At 32.9% G+C, this 15,520-nt stretch overlaps 4 protein-coding genes across 4 annotated transcripts; 3 read left to right on the top strand and 1 right to left on the bottom strand.

Moving 5' to 3' along the window:
- Positions 1-914: 914 nt before the first annotated feature.
- LOC110991814 (putative uncharacterized protein DDB_G0274435) lies at positions 915-3,283 on the top strand. The gene is made up of 4 exons (XM_022257337.2): positions 915-2,410; positions 2,484-2,571; positions 2,689-2,789; positions 3,058-3,283. Exons 1-4 carry the CDS (start codon positions 1,128-1,130, stop codon positions 3,125-3,127), a joined length of 1,542 nt encoding a protein of 513 aa, XP_022113029.2. The 5' UTR covers positions 915-1,127; the 3' UTR covers positions 3,128-3,283.
- A 165-nt stretch (positions 3,284-3,448) lies between these two features.
- LOC110991813 (raf homolog serine/threonine-protein kinase Raf) lies at positions 3,449-11,899 on the bottom strand. Its single transcript, XM_022257336.2, has 11 exons — positions 11,235-11,899; positions 10,737-10,928; positions 10,465-10,568; positions 9,328-9,445; positions 8,886-8,981; positions 8,386-8,527; positions 7,926-8,038; positions 7,212-7,432; positions 5,649-5,931; positions 4,805-5,121; positions 3,449-4,376 (listed from the first exon to the last, which is right to left on the bottom strand). The coding sequence occupies exons 1-11, from the start codon at positions 11,811-11,813 to the stop codon at positions 4,349-4,351; spliced, it is 2,193 nt and encodes a 730-aa protein (XP_022113028.2). The 5' UTR covers positions 11,814-11,899; the 3' UTR covers positions 3,449-4,348.
- An 869-nt stretch (positions 11,900-12,768) lies between these two features.
- Positions 12,769-13,644, top strand: LOC110991872 (U11/U12 small nuclear ribonucleoprotein 35 kDa protein-like). The gene is made up of 3 exons (XM_022257424.2): positions 12,769-13,004; positions 13,094-13,224; positions 13,297-13,644. Exons 1-3 carry the CDS (start codon positions 12,929-12,931, stop codon positions 13,642-13,644), a joined length of 555 nt encoding a protein of 184 aa, XP_022113116.2. The 5' UTR covers positions 12,769-12,928.
- Positions 13,645-13,750: 106 nt separating this feature from the next.
- On the top strand, positions 13,751-15,004 carry LOC110991871 (atrial natriuretic peptide-converting enzyme-like). Its single transcript, XM_022257423.2, has 2 exons — positions 13,751-14,553; positions 14,628-15,004. The coding sequence occupies exons 1-2, from the start codon at positions 13,751-13,753 to the stop codon at positions 14,977-14,979; spliced, it is 1,155 nt and encodes a 384-aa protein (XP_022113115.2). The 3' UTR covers positions 14,980-15,004.
- Positions 15,005-15,520: the final 516 nt, after the last annotated feature.

Here is a 15,520-nt window from a genome sequence, read left to right as displayed (position 1 = left end):
CTAGTGTAATAAGAGTTAAAGGCTTATTACACCACGCGATATTCAGACAGTCTTACTAAGATTCAGCCTAGTGTAATAAGAGTTAGCCAGTTAGCCTGTCTAATTAGACCGACCGAATGGGTTCGGCGGTGCTTACTGGCTTACCTGCTGAATATCGTGTAGTGTAATAAGACTTAGCACGCTAAATCATTCAGTCAGCGCGCGGCAGTCGCAGAGCAAAGACGTTTGTACATGTTTGTTTTCTGTGGCCGCGTGCACCATGGCGTGTTCGCAAGAAAAAAAGTACTTTGGAATGTTTTTTATTTTTTATAGATAAAGTTAGCCAACGCTCGACACACTGATACATTGGTAAAAACAAACATGAATCTTAAATTTAGAAAGAAGGTTCGGACAATCAATCTTATTATAGAATATCTTAGCTGCAAACGATGTGTCAATAAATTTAAATAAATTTTCTGCGATTCTCTAATGACAACATACTAAAGTGTGCCAGCCTGGTTCTGTTCTTGATTTGTACCGAGACATGCCATTTTTATTGCCATATTGAATGTATGGAGTATCTATTAAATTACATATAATAATATAAATTACTAATATAACATTTTAATAGTCATTCAAACTCGGCAGCTCCTACTCTAAGGTAGTTTCTTAAGTCACATGGCCGTCACCGACTACGTACGCTTTGCAAATGAGTAAAAATGAGTTAGCATGCGGTATTCAGTCTAGTGTAATAGCGAGCTTGCTAATTAGATTTTAAGACATTCTTACTAAGTCAGTCTGAATATCGCATAGTGTAATAAGCCTCTTAATTGCGAATCATATTACCAACGTCAGGTAGTTGCCACACTTCGTGGATTATAATATTCGCTATCTCACACGCTGTACGGTGATGCCTGGTCTATACCATAGTCCATCTACGTTTCAAATACTCTTTTTGACGAATATTGAATGAAAATTTAAATTTGACAGATCGACACTCGACTGTCGACATTCGACAACGAGATTTCAATAATATTCTTCGAAGAGGTTCATGCCTTCATGGAAAAAGTTCAATAAGACTTAACCTTAAAGTTGTAAGTTTATTAAGTAATTTCTGATATATTCTTACGTTTAGGATTACAAATAAAATGATTTCCAAATCATTGAGTCTTCCAAGATCAAATCCTGATAGAGTTAATAAAACTTTGGATTTTGCACATTTTTACAAAACTGCAGCAGAAAGCAGTACGACATTGAAAAAAGGTTCTAAAATCAATAATAATGATTTGAATGAAACATCATCGCCTCGACAATCACATAATGATAATAAAAGTCAAAAAGTATCGATGACGAAAATAGATATAGATGGTAAAAATTTGGGCTCTAAACTAAGACACGGTTCTCCAAATGGTTCAAAAATTACATCAACCCCAAACGTGACTAAAAAAACAAATCTAAACATTAAGCCTATTATAAAGGACTCACCTACCTTGGAAAACTCGCTTGATTTGTCAAATGTTCCAAAGTTAAATCGGAAGAAGAGGAATAAATCTGTTAGCTTTATGCTAGAAGAGAATGAAGAAGTAGTTGTTAAAAAAACTAAATCAGATGAGTCCTTGCTACAAAAAACAGAAGAAAAGAAACTTAAAATGAAAAACAAGAGGTTTAAGAAAATACAGAAAGAAGATAAAGAGAATGACAAAAATAATGATATGAAAAGCTTAGTATCCAAAACTGAAATTAATAAAAAGAAGGCATTGTTGAAAAAAAATAAAAAAGTAAAACCTGAGAGTAATGTAAATGATAAAGATATTAATGTTATAGATAATACTTCAACAATATCAAAGGATAATATTGCAGAGTCAAATTGTAATATGATTGGTATTGATATACCTAAATTTGAAAGGCCAGTTTCTAAGAAGAAAAAAAGAAAACATGGCAAAGCATTAAAAAGTTCTGAAAAAGAAAATCCTACTGATACAGATGCTAGTAAAAATGTAAAACAAAATGTTGATACAGCAATTAGCGTAAAAAAACCTAAGAGATCAAGAAAAAATAAGCACATATTAGAGATGTCTGAAATGGGAGAACCTGAAAAAGAAAACATTAAAAAAATTAAACCTGACAATATTGCAGATGGAATAGAGAATTTAAATATAGGAGACAATGCTCATACATTAACTAATCTGCTGGATGAACTGATTGTTACTAAGACTAAGAAAAATAATAATAAAAAAGCAAATATAGAAACATCAAGTCTTGATAAAAAAGCTGAAGACAAGCCAAAGAATAATCGAAACTCTAGGAAACGTAAAAACCGGAAAATGCAGGCTGGGGTAATTGTACAGAATTTACCTCTCAGGATACTTCTTACCTATAAGCAAAAGCTAAGAGAGTTTTTTTCCAAATATGGCACAGTCCAGTCTATAGGGTAAGTCTTTTGATGTGAGTTCTCATATACCTATGAAATAGTATTATATATGATAATTGACCTCTTTTTTTAGTGTGGCAGATTTAAAGTGTGGTGTAGAAGAAGCTCAGCCAATATTCACAACACGTATTTTCTTTACAACAGAAAATGAAGCCACAGCAGTATGTCTCATTTATATATATATTTTTTTTTAAATCTAGAAACTGAAATTATTTCATAAATTGCTTAATATTTAATAATTCCTTTAAGTGAGTAGTAGTATAACAGTTTGTTCTTAGGCTTTAGATGGAGACAAGGAACTATACGAAGGTAACATAATCCGTGTGAAGAAATTATCAGCTCAGTTCACAAGGATTTTTAAGCCTTCTAACAAAAATAGGTATGTAGTATTAAAACTGCAATAAGTAATAAAAACATCTAAAACCCATGTTTGTAAAAAACTACTGAACAAATGAGAAAATTTCAATTTATATCACATGGTCAATATGGCCCAATGCAAAAATGATTGGAGTTTAATGATTTTATTTATATTTTCTTGATACTCACTTGTACATATCACACTTATCTACTATACACTTGTATGGAACAAGGTTTAAATGTTTATTCAACATATAATTAGAGAAATCTGATATATTATTTCATTTCAGAACTCAAAAAGATGAAGCAAAAGGTAAAACAATTAAGGAAGACCTAGCAATGGATAAGCAGAGCAACTAATTTACATGACTAAATGCAAATTGAAATTTGTGCCAAATATTTTTTTCATCGAACTACCAATTTAATACACAATTCTTTAAGTTACTGAAACTTATGTAAAATTTAAAATATCTGGACACTGCCCTTAATTATAAAATATTTTATATAAAACACTCATATGCATTTAGTTTTATTTTACCAAAATGTACTTCTACCTAGGATCAAACCTCAGAAACATCACCTTCTTTTATAGTTTTCAATTTTTTTTATTGTATATGTATTCAATTTGAATTCTAAAATAGAAGTTGTGATAAGATACTTTTTTTTACATAAAAACACATATTGAAACAATAATTTATTGTGATTCTTAAAACGACAATTATGCATTATACTGTATACACAAGTTCTTATTAATAGGATCTAACTTTGACAATATTTACATTTTACATAAATAATACTTTTTAATATTATGCAATTCTGTACAACAGTACTGTTTTCAAATTGCTATGAACTAATAAAATTCGTGTGTTGTATGTAGGTGTGAACATATTTTTTGACAGAGTAAACCCTTTGGACTTTTACTTAACTATTTTCTTATTAAAATATAAACAATAATTTTTAAAAAGATTATATGAGTCTTGAGAAATCATCAAATATCTAGCAATATTACTTTAAATGTCTATATCTAATTTTATACAGGACTAATTAATATAGGCATAAATTAAGATTTATTTACATATAATCAACAATTAATTACAATCACGCTTCGGACCTTGAAATATTTTTATTTTCTAGTGTTAAAAAGTTTGAAGAGAGGGCTATCTTTACACAGACTAATTCAGTATTAAGGCACATTCCTCCAGAGGGCTTTTTAGTCTCTGGTCAGAATGTTGCCAATAATCTTGGTATAAAAGATAATTTTATCTCGAAAAAGTTATCACTAATGTAATTTTTTTCAAATATAATTTAATTTAAGACTTTTTAGGTGGTTTAAAAATTAGTACTATTTAAATAGCATTCTAACAGAAAGGACACTATGCGAGAGTATCCTGATAACCAAAAAATTTGAAACATTCATAATTTTGAATTTTGACTGATTCAAGGCACAGATTACCTCACCGAAAATTACCTCGAAGAAAAGAAAAAGGTGCATTTAAGTAAATAATAGTACTGCATGTATGTATGGGCAATGCGGCCGCAGGTGTGTGAGATCAGCGGCTGCCGCCCGCCCGTCGCCCACTCCTAGTGCCGCTGGTTTGGCACTGGTATACTAAAAAAAAGTACTTATTTATACGGCGAGAAATAAATTAAAAAGGACACACATGTAATTCGCTAATCAAGGAATTATATTATGTTAACCAATATTTTTATTGTCCATTGACGCACAAACCGAATAACCTATTTCAATCCGTTTTTTATAATCTCAGATTGTTTTTAATCTGAGATTATAGATTGATTATTGGGTCTGGGCGTTACACGTAGTCATTCGTATATTCATTTAGAATTTACTTATTTTTTACTTTTATTAATAAATTGTATTTTCAGCGTAAGAAGACACTTTAGACTTAAGAGCGATTCAATACTAATCATTTGTTATAAGAGTTAGTGATTTAAGGTTGAAAGTTCGCGGACTTTTAATACAAAAAAAGTAAAAACTACATCTAACTCCTCGTAATTAAAATCAAAAAAAAAACCTACCCATAGAAGGCCGGGAAATTGGTATCTGTATTAAAGTGGAAGTTGACAGGGGTCTTCGGCGAAGCACAGGTGTATGTGAGGTAGTCGTCGGAGGCGTGCAATTGCCGACTAAGGCTGGGTTCCGAGGCGCTTCGAGTGATTTTAGGCATTGCCCGAAGCATCGACTCTAGGGCTGCCAAAATTTGACGGAACTGAGGCCTCTGCTGCCGGTCGAACTTGATGCAGTCTTCGAATAGACGTTTGAGGGCTTGGGGTGCGTCACCTCGAAGCTTACGGCTGTCCGGCTTTAGGAGGCCACGGCCAACCATCCACAGGATCTGAAATTAGGAGGGTAGTTAAGTAGATGAAACAGACGTTTTCCCTTTTTTACACTTATATCACGGATCGTCGCTAAGATGAAAAATGTCGTAAAAAACTGCCTAATATTAATTGCCTATTAAGCTATTGACAAAGACTTGGCTAAACATGGGGATCATTTGCTTAGAACCGAATTGATAATATTATTATGCATTATAATATGGAATAAATACAATCTTGCCATTAAGATTATTTTTAAGTCGTAGTTCTATTTTCTGTTTAACAAAAAACTACAAAATATGCCATCTTAAAATCTCTTATATATAAATAAGGAGGATTCAAAATAAGCAAACATTGCGTAATTACCCAAAAAAGACAATACCTACCTGTACTTATACCTGACAAGAAATTAAATCGAACAAGTAAAATAAAAATAACTTTCCATATACCTGACTCTTGGATAAAGTCGAATCCCATGTGTTAAAATTACGAAAGCTATTCAGGCCAAGCTCATCCCCTTTAAATTTTTTTCTAACCCATATCTCACCTGATCTTTGTTATTGAGATTCGAGTAGGGTAGCTCTGTAGCCATCAGCTCGAACAACACGATGCCATAGGAGTAGACATCAGAACGGAAAGTGTAAGGCGCCGGCTCCTCCATGCGAATGACCTCTGGAGCCATCCAAAGTATGGAGCCCGTGGGCTGCTGCCATTGAACACCACCCGCCGCCCCCCATTCAGACCACCGAACTTTCGCCGTCGCCAGACCAAAGTCCCCGATTTTAACAGACCAGTCGTCGCGCAAGAATATGTTGTTTGACTTGAGGTCCCTACAAAGTATGTCACTTAAACTGTGTGGAAAGAGCGTGTCATTTTATAATAGCCTATTTGAAACTTAGCCGGACATTGTGAAACAGGCCCTAAGGGTCTGTTTCACAATGTCCGGATAATTTCCAAACAAGCTATTTATTACTTATTATATAAACACTTTTGTTGCGTTTCACGACTGTCTGTTGGTACTTTATCCATACATTGTGAAATAGACCCTAAGTATTAAGATTATTGTCGATAATGGTATAAAAGTGTTTTTAACGTAATATCAGTCATTCATTCTAGCCGATTAATAATTAGATTTGTTAATAAGTTACGTTAAAAAAACAGCTTTATTAAAGTGAATCAAAAAAATAAGTTCGTGCGTACAAAGAACACATGGCAGAAGTGAAAAGTTCTTTTTAAATTAATAATTGCTAAAGTAACATCCCCACTATGATCAATTCATGTATTTTATATCTTTATTCACATCGTTTACACACTGTATGTGTTAATGATAAAATGAATAAATAGAAAATCTGCGTTTACTGCACAAGACAATGTGACAGAATTGCCATCTAATAATATGTAACTACTAAACGAATACATCAACCAATAGCGAGTGTATTTTCTGGATCTCTTTTTTCACTCTCTCAATCGGTCTCTCACTTTTCTTCAATAAAAACGCTGCACATAATCGTGACGCGTCCGTAAAAAATTACCTTTATGCCTAAAGAGGTTATACTTAAAAATTTCGTTTTTGTAATGTTACGCAATTAAAAAACAAAAAAGGTAATTTAGAAATGCTACGACCTCAAATATCACGACAACTCATTCAGGACTCTATCTCATTATGTGTCTTGTTTCTTATTACGCAGTCATACTTAACCAAAATAAGCCACAAAGTTTCAAATATGACTCTTTTATTGTGACCTTTTTCACTATAAGATATATATTATTATAATATTCACCCATAAGACTGTAGTATTTACTATAGTCTTATGGGTGAATATTATTGAAATAATTGATAATAATAAAAACTATTAAAATAATTATTTTTACACTACACAACTCAGCCAGGTTAGGTATCACTTATTTAAATATATGGAATAATTTTTATTGTTTGTATTCTTTTGCAACTACAAAAGTTAAATATTATGTATTCCAACTCTAGCTATATTTTTAGTGTAATTGTTTGTTATTATATATAGTTTGTTAGCAGTAGGAATACAAAATAAATAAATTATATATTTTTATCACGAATTTCAGTAAAGATTATATTCAATAAGAAAATAATTACCTATGTATAATATTTTTCGCATGTAGATAGTCCATTCCTTGGGCTGTCTGCCGAGCTACGTCGATGAGATAAAGCATGTGCAAAGCCGTTTCCAGCACATGCAAATGTTGGTATAAGGACGAGCCTTCGCACCACTGCGTTACGATAGCTAGTGATGGCTTAGAAACGCACCCCATGAATAGTAGAATATTGCAGTGCCGCGTTTTCCTTAGAACCGCCACCTATACACACACTATTGTATATCAGGCCCGAAGGACCAAAACTAAAATTACTTAGTTTTACGACTAATCGAGCTATAATATACTCCTCGTGGGCTAACTATATTCAAAGTTAATTAAATGACAGTAATTGTGATATTCAGAAATAAGACTTAGCTTGAACTTTCTTTTTTGATTTTATGCTTGAAAACCAAAATCCAATACATTAATGACGTACGAAAGTTAGACTTAATATCGTTTCTGAAGGAATTGTCAATTCCTAAATTTAGATATAGATACGAAAAGGCTTAAAAAGCTCTTCACTTATTATGTTGTATATGAAAACTCGTTAAAGCTCGATAGAAGTTAACGAAAACAAATATTGGTTTTGTATGAACTAATGATAACTTATGTCCAATATATTGCAGACCATGGTTTAATGGGATTAATCTTTATATGTAATTATATATGGTGGTATTCTTGTGCTATTGATTGTATATACCCGAGAATAACTCACTTCGTTTTTAAATGCTTGCAGCTGAGCAGGTGTTGGTGTTTTGACATTGAGTGTCTTCACAGCCACAGGACCGTGCCAATGAGCTTTATATACAGTCCCAAAACTTCCAGAACCTGCACAAAAATTACTTTTATAAATATTTACAAACTTAAGCATATAAACTGTAAATACTAGATAAAGCATTTGAGGAAAATGTTTGCATACGTTGTTGTTAACATATTATTACTTTAAAAAAAATCTGATGACTTGTGTCGCGCGCACCAATACCGAAAAAATATTTTGTTCGTGTTATAGCTAATTAATTATTCCACAAAAATGCTAGTTTAATTATCCCGTTTCGCTTGATTAACAAATGTGATTTACCTTTATTTTATTAAATACTGTCAGATATATATAGATACTGTCAGAATTTTAAAAATCAGATTGTACCTATTAATATCATAAAATAACAAGTATATACCTATCCGTGCGCCGATAAGTATCTCATCGGCGTGTATAACCCAGTCGTCATAACTTTCTCGTGGCGACAGTGCATGTTTCCACGATTCATCCGCGGAACGTGCGCGCGCGCGTCGTGGACGGAGCGTACCGGTTGGAGATGCCTACAAAATATTAATGTCCTAATATATAAGTTCTGATAGCAACGGACAAAATTACTGATCAATAGATTTTATATTAAATATTTTAGTGAGAAAAAGTAAACTATTTTATTCTAGACTCGTATAGTTCCTGAAGATGCCGAAAATATAAATCCAACGCTGATTGAAGTTCAACACACAATGTATCATTGTGTGAGAGTAGGTAATTAAATTAAATTCTTAAAAATATGTGTGTTCATGTAGAGGATTTTTAAGGGCTCCTATGTCTGATAACAAGAGAGCAATGGGCGCAATATTTCACATAGTTATTAAGGCAAAGTTAATAAATGCAAACTCAAATATAAATCATATTTATATGTACCTGTGTACTTTGACTGTGTTGCTGGTCTCTTTCCTTGTCGTCTTTATAGTGTCTTCCTGATGTAAGATAATTTGATGATTGTGGAGAGTTGTTGCTCTGAAACACATATAGGTATTATATTATAGGTTGCATTTTAAGTATAGTAATTTTTTTTATGGCTACATGAGATCTGATTTCCTAACACTGGCTCAAAAGGCGAAGAAAAACATTGTGAGCAAACTACCGTGCCATAAACCATAGACGCCGATGTTGTACATATCTATAATAAAAATATCATAAATGTCAAAAAAGCTGTCATATGAGATATCAAAATCTATGACTGTTTTGACATTTTTTGTTATATTTAGCACTAAGTCTCAACAGGATTTTTTCATCTAAAACACTTGACCTGTTACTTATTATATGAAACCAGTTAACTTAACAAAATGAGTGTTTATAATACCTGATTATGTTTTCTTTGATGCTCTGCCAGTGTGAGAGGTCGCTGCACCATATTGATGCAGACATTGGGTGCAGAGTTGGAACGGTCTTGTTGGTTTAGAGAACGAGGGTGCTGTTGCCTGAAATGCATACACCACTCTTTTCTAAATATACACAATAAAGACTACTTTAAGTCTGTATTTTTTTTTATTGTAGGTCTGTGAAAAGTCATATAGATTAAAACTCTGTTTCCCAATCTTTTTTATGCCATGCCCCACATTAGCCTTTCCAAAATTCTTATTATGTGCATAATTATTTGATATTATAAAATTTCATTGTTCACTTAACATGTTAACAGTTTATAATATCATAACTAATATGCAAGAATGTTAACTACATTGATTTATCTAAATGCACTTTTACAAGTTTAACAAAAAACTATAGTATACCAACTATTTTAACAAGACTATAGCTAAATTAATTTTAATCTATTCTTTACATAAACATATTTTATGTATATTATTTAAGCAAAATTGGTGTCCTGCACATTAAAATATATATTTAAAAAAATAGCCGTCACTATTATACCTCTTTAAAATAGTATTTTATTTTTTCTTATGAAATTTAAGAAACAACTCCAAACACTTTGTAACATAGATTGTTTTATTAAGTTTCTAGTAACAAGTCATTAGCTATTAGTGTAAGGAGAGCAAGGCTGAATTAACCTAGTGTTTTAAAAGCAGTGTATATATGTATAAGTTATTTTAAGATGAAAATAGTGTAGCTGTTCAGTCAGTTCTCCTTTGTTATGAGCTATATTAATGGCAAATTAAAATTCATGCAGTCATGTTTTTTTTAAATCTATTAGGATTCGAAACCACCTGAGGGTAATCATATTTAGTGGAATGATGTCACTACAATAAGCCATAACAAACGCTGACATTATCTTGTGTGAATATTCACCAATTCATATCAAACTCCCTGTTCTTCTTGGCTGGGGAAGCAGACCTGCACACCATCACATTTTTATTTTCATATTTTACAACAGAGATAAATTGAACAATTCAAGAAGTAAACACATATCTATAAGTAACATGATTCATCTAGAGAGCTGATGTTTAAGAAAATTTTCTGTTTAATATGCAGAATGAAAACTTACTTATTTTGATTATAGCTAAATTGAGAGGGAAGATACAGTATTCCAGCCTGCGTCTCCGGATTCTTAGCAAGGAGAGCAGCATAATAGGTATCAGGCATGCGAACCTGCAACATTGGATACATTTCAATCACACTCACAGAATAAACTACTACTTATCAGACCAAAGCTATGCTATTTTATATTTAAGATTTATTGCATATATTTTGCATAATCTCTAATAATACAGTATATTATAGTAACTGATATTTTATAAATATATAAAAATAAAATACCTGATGACAGATACTAGGCACTTTGTCAGCACATCGCTGATGGAACTTAAAGTTGCACTGTGAGCAGTAGAAGCCATTAAAGAGCAGTCTGCGGCAACACTCACAGAATGCAAGGGTAAAAAAAGTCTTGCGGGTGTATTGATGGGACATGTGGGACATTATGGGCAGCTTGTCTAGTGTTCTTACTGTCACCTGCAACTCACAGAGAGGTTGTAACAAATAGTTTATTAAATTATAACAAGTAAATTTAAGTAACTTTAAACATTTTAATTTAAATTAGCAATGTTGAAATTAAAATGGTATTACAGCATTTTCTTTTTTAAAAGCTAGTCACATTCAAAGTATTTGAGGTACTGTAATTTTTGTTCGAAATTATATTTTAAATTAACACTTTTAGTATTTAATTAATGTTTCTAAATTGATTCATTTTCATAACAAGGGAAGCAGCTGTTAAAATTTGTGTGACAATCACAAAACAAATATTTGTGTTCAACTGACCTCTTCAGCTTCTATCATAGTTATATCAATATCCCACGGTATCACTTCATCATTCCCTGTCCTCACCACTTCACAAATTTCACACGTCAAGTTCCTGAGTTTGAGCGCCTTCGATAGCGCTTCACGTAAGCTTACACCCTCTTTCACTTGCACGCTGGTGCGCTGCTGGTTTGGAAGATGCGCTCGCAGAAACACCTTCGGCTGCCTTGTAAGCGTATCGAACTTCTTGTTTTCATCCTGCCACGAATACTCCTCACTTCTGTCCGGCGACTCAGATTGCAACAACTCCCTTAAAGTTCGTTCCCTAAGCTCTAAATTATGCAACTTCGCCGTTAGTTCTTGATATTCAGTAAGGTATAAAGACGGTGGATGCTGTAAACCAGCGAATTTCGCGTTAAGAGCATCGATGTTTTCACGGGTCACGTTTATAATACTTTGTATGTTCCTAATTTCATACGTTGGGTCGGCTATATCATCACTATCTGTGGACGTCGACATGTTATCACTGTTAAGGGACAATGCAGGTATATTTCCATTAATTTTTCTTGTACAATTTTCTTTCTCTCTAGTAACTGCCATTTCTTTTTATTTTTTGCTCAATTTTCTCCGCGCACACTCGCGCTGATTAGACGTTGTTTGTTGCCATTTCTGATATGTCAAAAAATTAAAACGTCGCTAAGTTGGCATACCTGCTTTGGGGGCACAGACTGATGCGTTGCTTAAAATAACACTTTTGTATACATTACTTTATTTCAATAGAACGAAAAGAGATAAACAAAAAACTATTTTACTCACTTGGTCTAATATTTAATAAAGTATACAGGTCCTGAGAGTCAGAAGTACCATAGCTTTGACTTACTACTTAAAACTCCTGATCGTACTTTCAGTGACCTCTTAGTAAAAATATATATACATACATAGTAATGTACTGGCTGACCCGGTGAACTTCGTACCGCCTGATGATTAACGTCTCCTTGTTTGGAATGATTAAATATAGTTGACAATGTGTTTCGAACAGTGTTTCATTTATTTAACCATCCTTTCAAAAACCGCCACTGAACTTTACATAAATTTTTAATTATTTATCATAAAACACATTAAATGTTTCAAAGCTAGAAACAAATTTAACACTAGTGAGGCCAACTACTACAAAATTTGCTCCCTAGAATCAAATTCAAATACCACTAAACATCGATTTTTAGGGTTTTTAAGTCAAGTGTTTGCTGTATTCTTAGTATGATTGAATTTCAAATATGTAGCAAAATTATATTCAAGCCACACTTACCAAGCTTACTTATATTTAGCTTAGTTTGTGGGTTTGGTTCTTGGCTTAATATAAATTGTACAAAATTGTGAAAATTTAGATAAAAATGTATTTATTTCCCGTAAATTTGAGGGTAAAACCCCCAAATGTTAATGTTAGTATGTCTAAGCACAATGTTTCGATCCGATCGAAAAATCGATTGAATCATACGACGCGTCGACCTCACTACGGTATTAATAGTTTTGCTTATTTTCCAGTGACATTTGACAGTCATCTGACATAAATTCATCAGTGATTAACGTTTATTTATTTTAATTGTATTATTGTAATGTGACTCTAGTTTCTACCATTTAAAATAAAATTTCATGTCTAAAGTTGTGTGATTAGTATTCATCATAACAATCTTTACCGTTTAAAAATTTCTTATACCATGTCGAGAAATACTACCCACTTCGAAAAATATGCCATTGGTATTTACAATCCTATTGAAGTAGGTTCAATTGATCGTTAGTATTTTTTATATATGACCGAAATACTGTATTTTTTCTCGTTTTACTTTAAATTAATGATGTGACTTATTTTCATCTATATTTAGGTACAGATACCGAACCACACGATCGTGCAATCATTCGAGCAATCTTATCAGAGTATATACCAAACAAGATGGTTAAGGGAGACCCTGAGTATACAATTTTTATAGCCCGACTTAATCCTAGAACTACACAGGTAAAGTTTTTTTTCTAAATTAGTATGATTTACTATGTCGGCATTTTAATAACATTTGCCATTTTTTTAAAGGATACTATTGAAACAGAATTCTCTAAGTTTGGAAAGGTGAAAAGGTGTCGCCTTGTAAAAGACATTGTAACCGGGAAATCAAAAAAATATGCATTTTTAGAATATGAAAGTGGGCACAGTGTAGAGAAAGCACTAAAAGAAATGCATCATGAATACATAGATGGAGCTGAAATCATTGTTGAAAGAGAAGCAGAGCGGAGACTACAAGGGTGGAAACCTCGTAGGCTTGGCGGAGGTTTTGGTGGCAGGAGAGAATCTGGACAGTTACGATTTGGATGTGTTGAAAGACCTTTCCGAAAACCATATTTTGTTGTGGCAAAAAATGAACCTGGGCCAAGTAGTCATTGACATAAGGGCTTTTGACAATTAATGACAAACATTCAAGTGAGTATCACAAATTCAAGATGGATGTGAATGTCAGTACATAATAAAATAATGTAGAAACTATGTAAAGATGTGTAATGCATGCTGTGCTCAGTTCCGAGGTTGGTGCAAGGCTTTTACAAGAACAGAGGTATATCTGAGCTTAGCACAAGCTGCCCTTCTTGCAGGATTTATAGCCTTTCTTATATTCCTTACTTTACATTTCATAGCTTGCAGTAAAAAGGATATATCAAGGTATTCTACAACTGAGTTTATTACATCTCATGAAATCCAGGAATTTGAGTCAAGTACTAAAAGTTTATTCATAACTAGTCAGAAAAAAAGTCCTAAAAATCTGGACTGTACTTGGAATCCATTACATACTACAGATGCTGCAACACATTTTACTAAAAATGTAAAAACGGTTCCAACTGATCATTTTGAACACAAGAATTATGCAGATCAAAAACCAAAAATGAAAGAGATACGTGACAGTGATGGCATTATTGACACCAACAGGAAAGATTTTATTCTGGCTTTAGTGAAGATAAAACCACCACTGAATTTGGTATTTGGCTGTATACTAACAGTGGTAAATAAGTTTTGGTCTTTAACTGCAGCAAGTTGTATAGAATCTATTGAAGAGGTAGACTCCTTAGATTCGTTTGTTATAATGGAAAATTTTGGAGAAATTAAGCAAGGGCCTGTTCATTCTGTATCAGATATAAATTTACACCCATTATATCAAGGCACAAATAAAAGTTATGATCTCACAGCTATAAAATCTGAAGACAAAATTGACATTGCTAAAGTTGCTCAGTTACCGAAGGCTCTTGATTATCTTTTAATTAATTTAGGAGAAGGTCTCAATATTCTGGGCTTTGGCAAATTTAGGTATTGGTAAACTCATATTTTGAACTTTAACCCAATAACCAAATTGTGACTTAACAAAAATTTTATATTTTCAGGAGCATTGACAAGATTTCAATTTCTCGCGGAGTCCGAAGTGTGTCTATAAATATTGTACCATTAGTAAGGTGCGAGTCTGGAGATGATATGTGGTCCCTGCGACACCTATCCAGAGGAGAGGCAGTGCCTAGATCTGAATGTGAAGCAGTTGGTAGGCCAATCTGCGCCGCTCCACCTAGAGAGTCGAATGGAACTTGCAACTATTGTGCAGGAGCACCATTGTTGAGAGACAAAATACTTTTAGGAATCATGAGTGACAACAAACATTGTGGACTGTCTTGTGAACCAAACTTATATGTCAATCTAGCAGCCATGAGGGACTGGCTAGATTCTGTAATTAATTTAGAATAAATTATTGCAAATAAATTCTAATAAAATATATGCATGTTAAATATGTTAATCCTCTTGCATTTATTTTAATTATAAATTCAAAAACATTTATATCTGTAGTGAATCAACGATGGATGTTTCTTCCTTCAGAATTTTACTAGTTAGGGTACAGAAGACGTTACGGCGCGCTATTGGGTGGAGGGGGTGCAAAAAAAAAATTACTTAAAACGTGTGTTCCTTCACTTACGCCTCTTGTGAAAGTTTTTATTGGAGATGTAAGTATAGAACCTATTTAAAAATTTATGAACTCTTTGGTTTCTATTTCTTTTTAAATGACATTAAACCAAAGAGTAAATGTTACAAATAAACTTCAAAGACAGCTCAGTTTCAATTTTAATGAAGAACAATATGCTTATGCATCAGAGATTTGAATTGTGTATGGAGTGGTGATAATGATGGCAGTAAACAAGGGACTGGTGGCGTGTTCGATTGTAATGGCGGCTCTAGTGGCTGGCGCTCTTACCGTTTCGATATTCCAGTTTATCACGGCAGCCTCTAACGA

The sequence above is a fragment of the Pieris rapae genome, chromosome 2 (assembly GCF_905147795.1).
Source record: "Pieris rapae chromosome 2, ilPieRapa1.1, whole genome shotgun sequence".
In the NCBI taxonomy this organism is placed as follows: Eukaryota; Metazoa; Arthropoda; class Insecta; order Lepidoptera; family Pieridae; genus Pieris; species Pieris rapae.
This window is presented reverse-complemented; position numbering and strand designations above follow the sequence as displayed.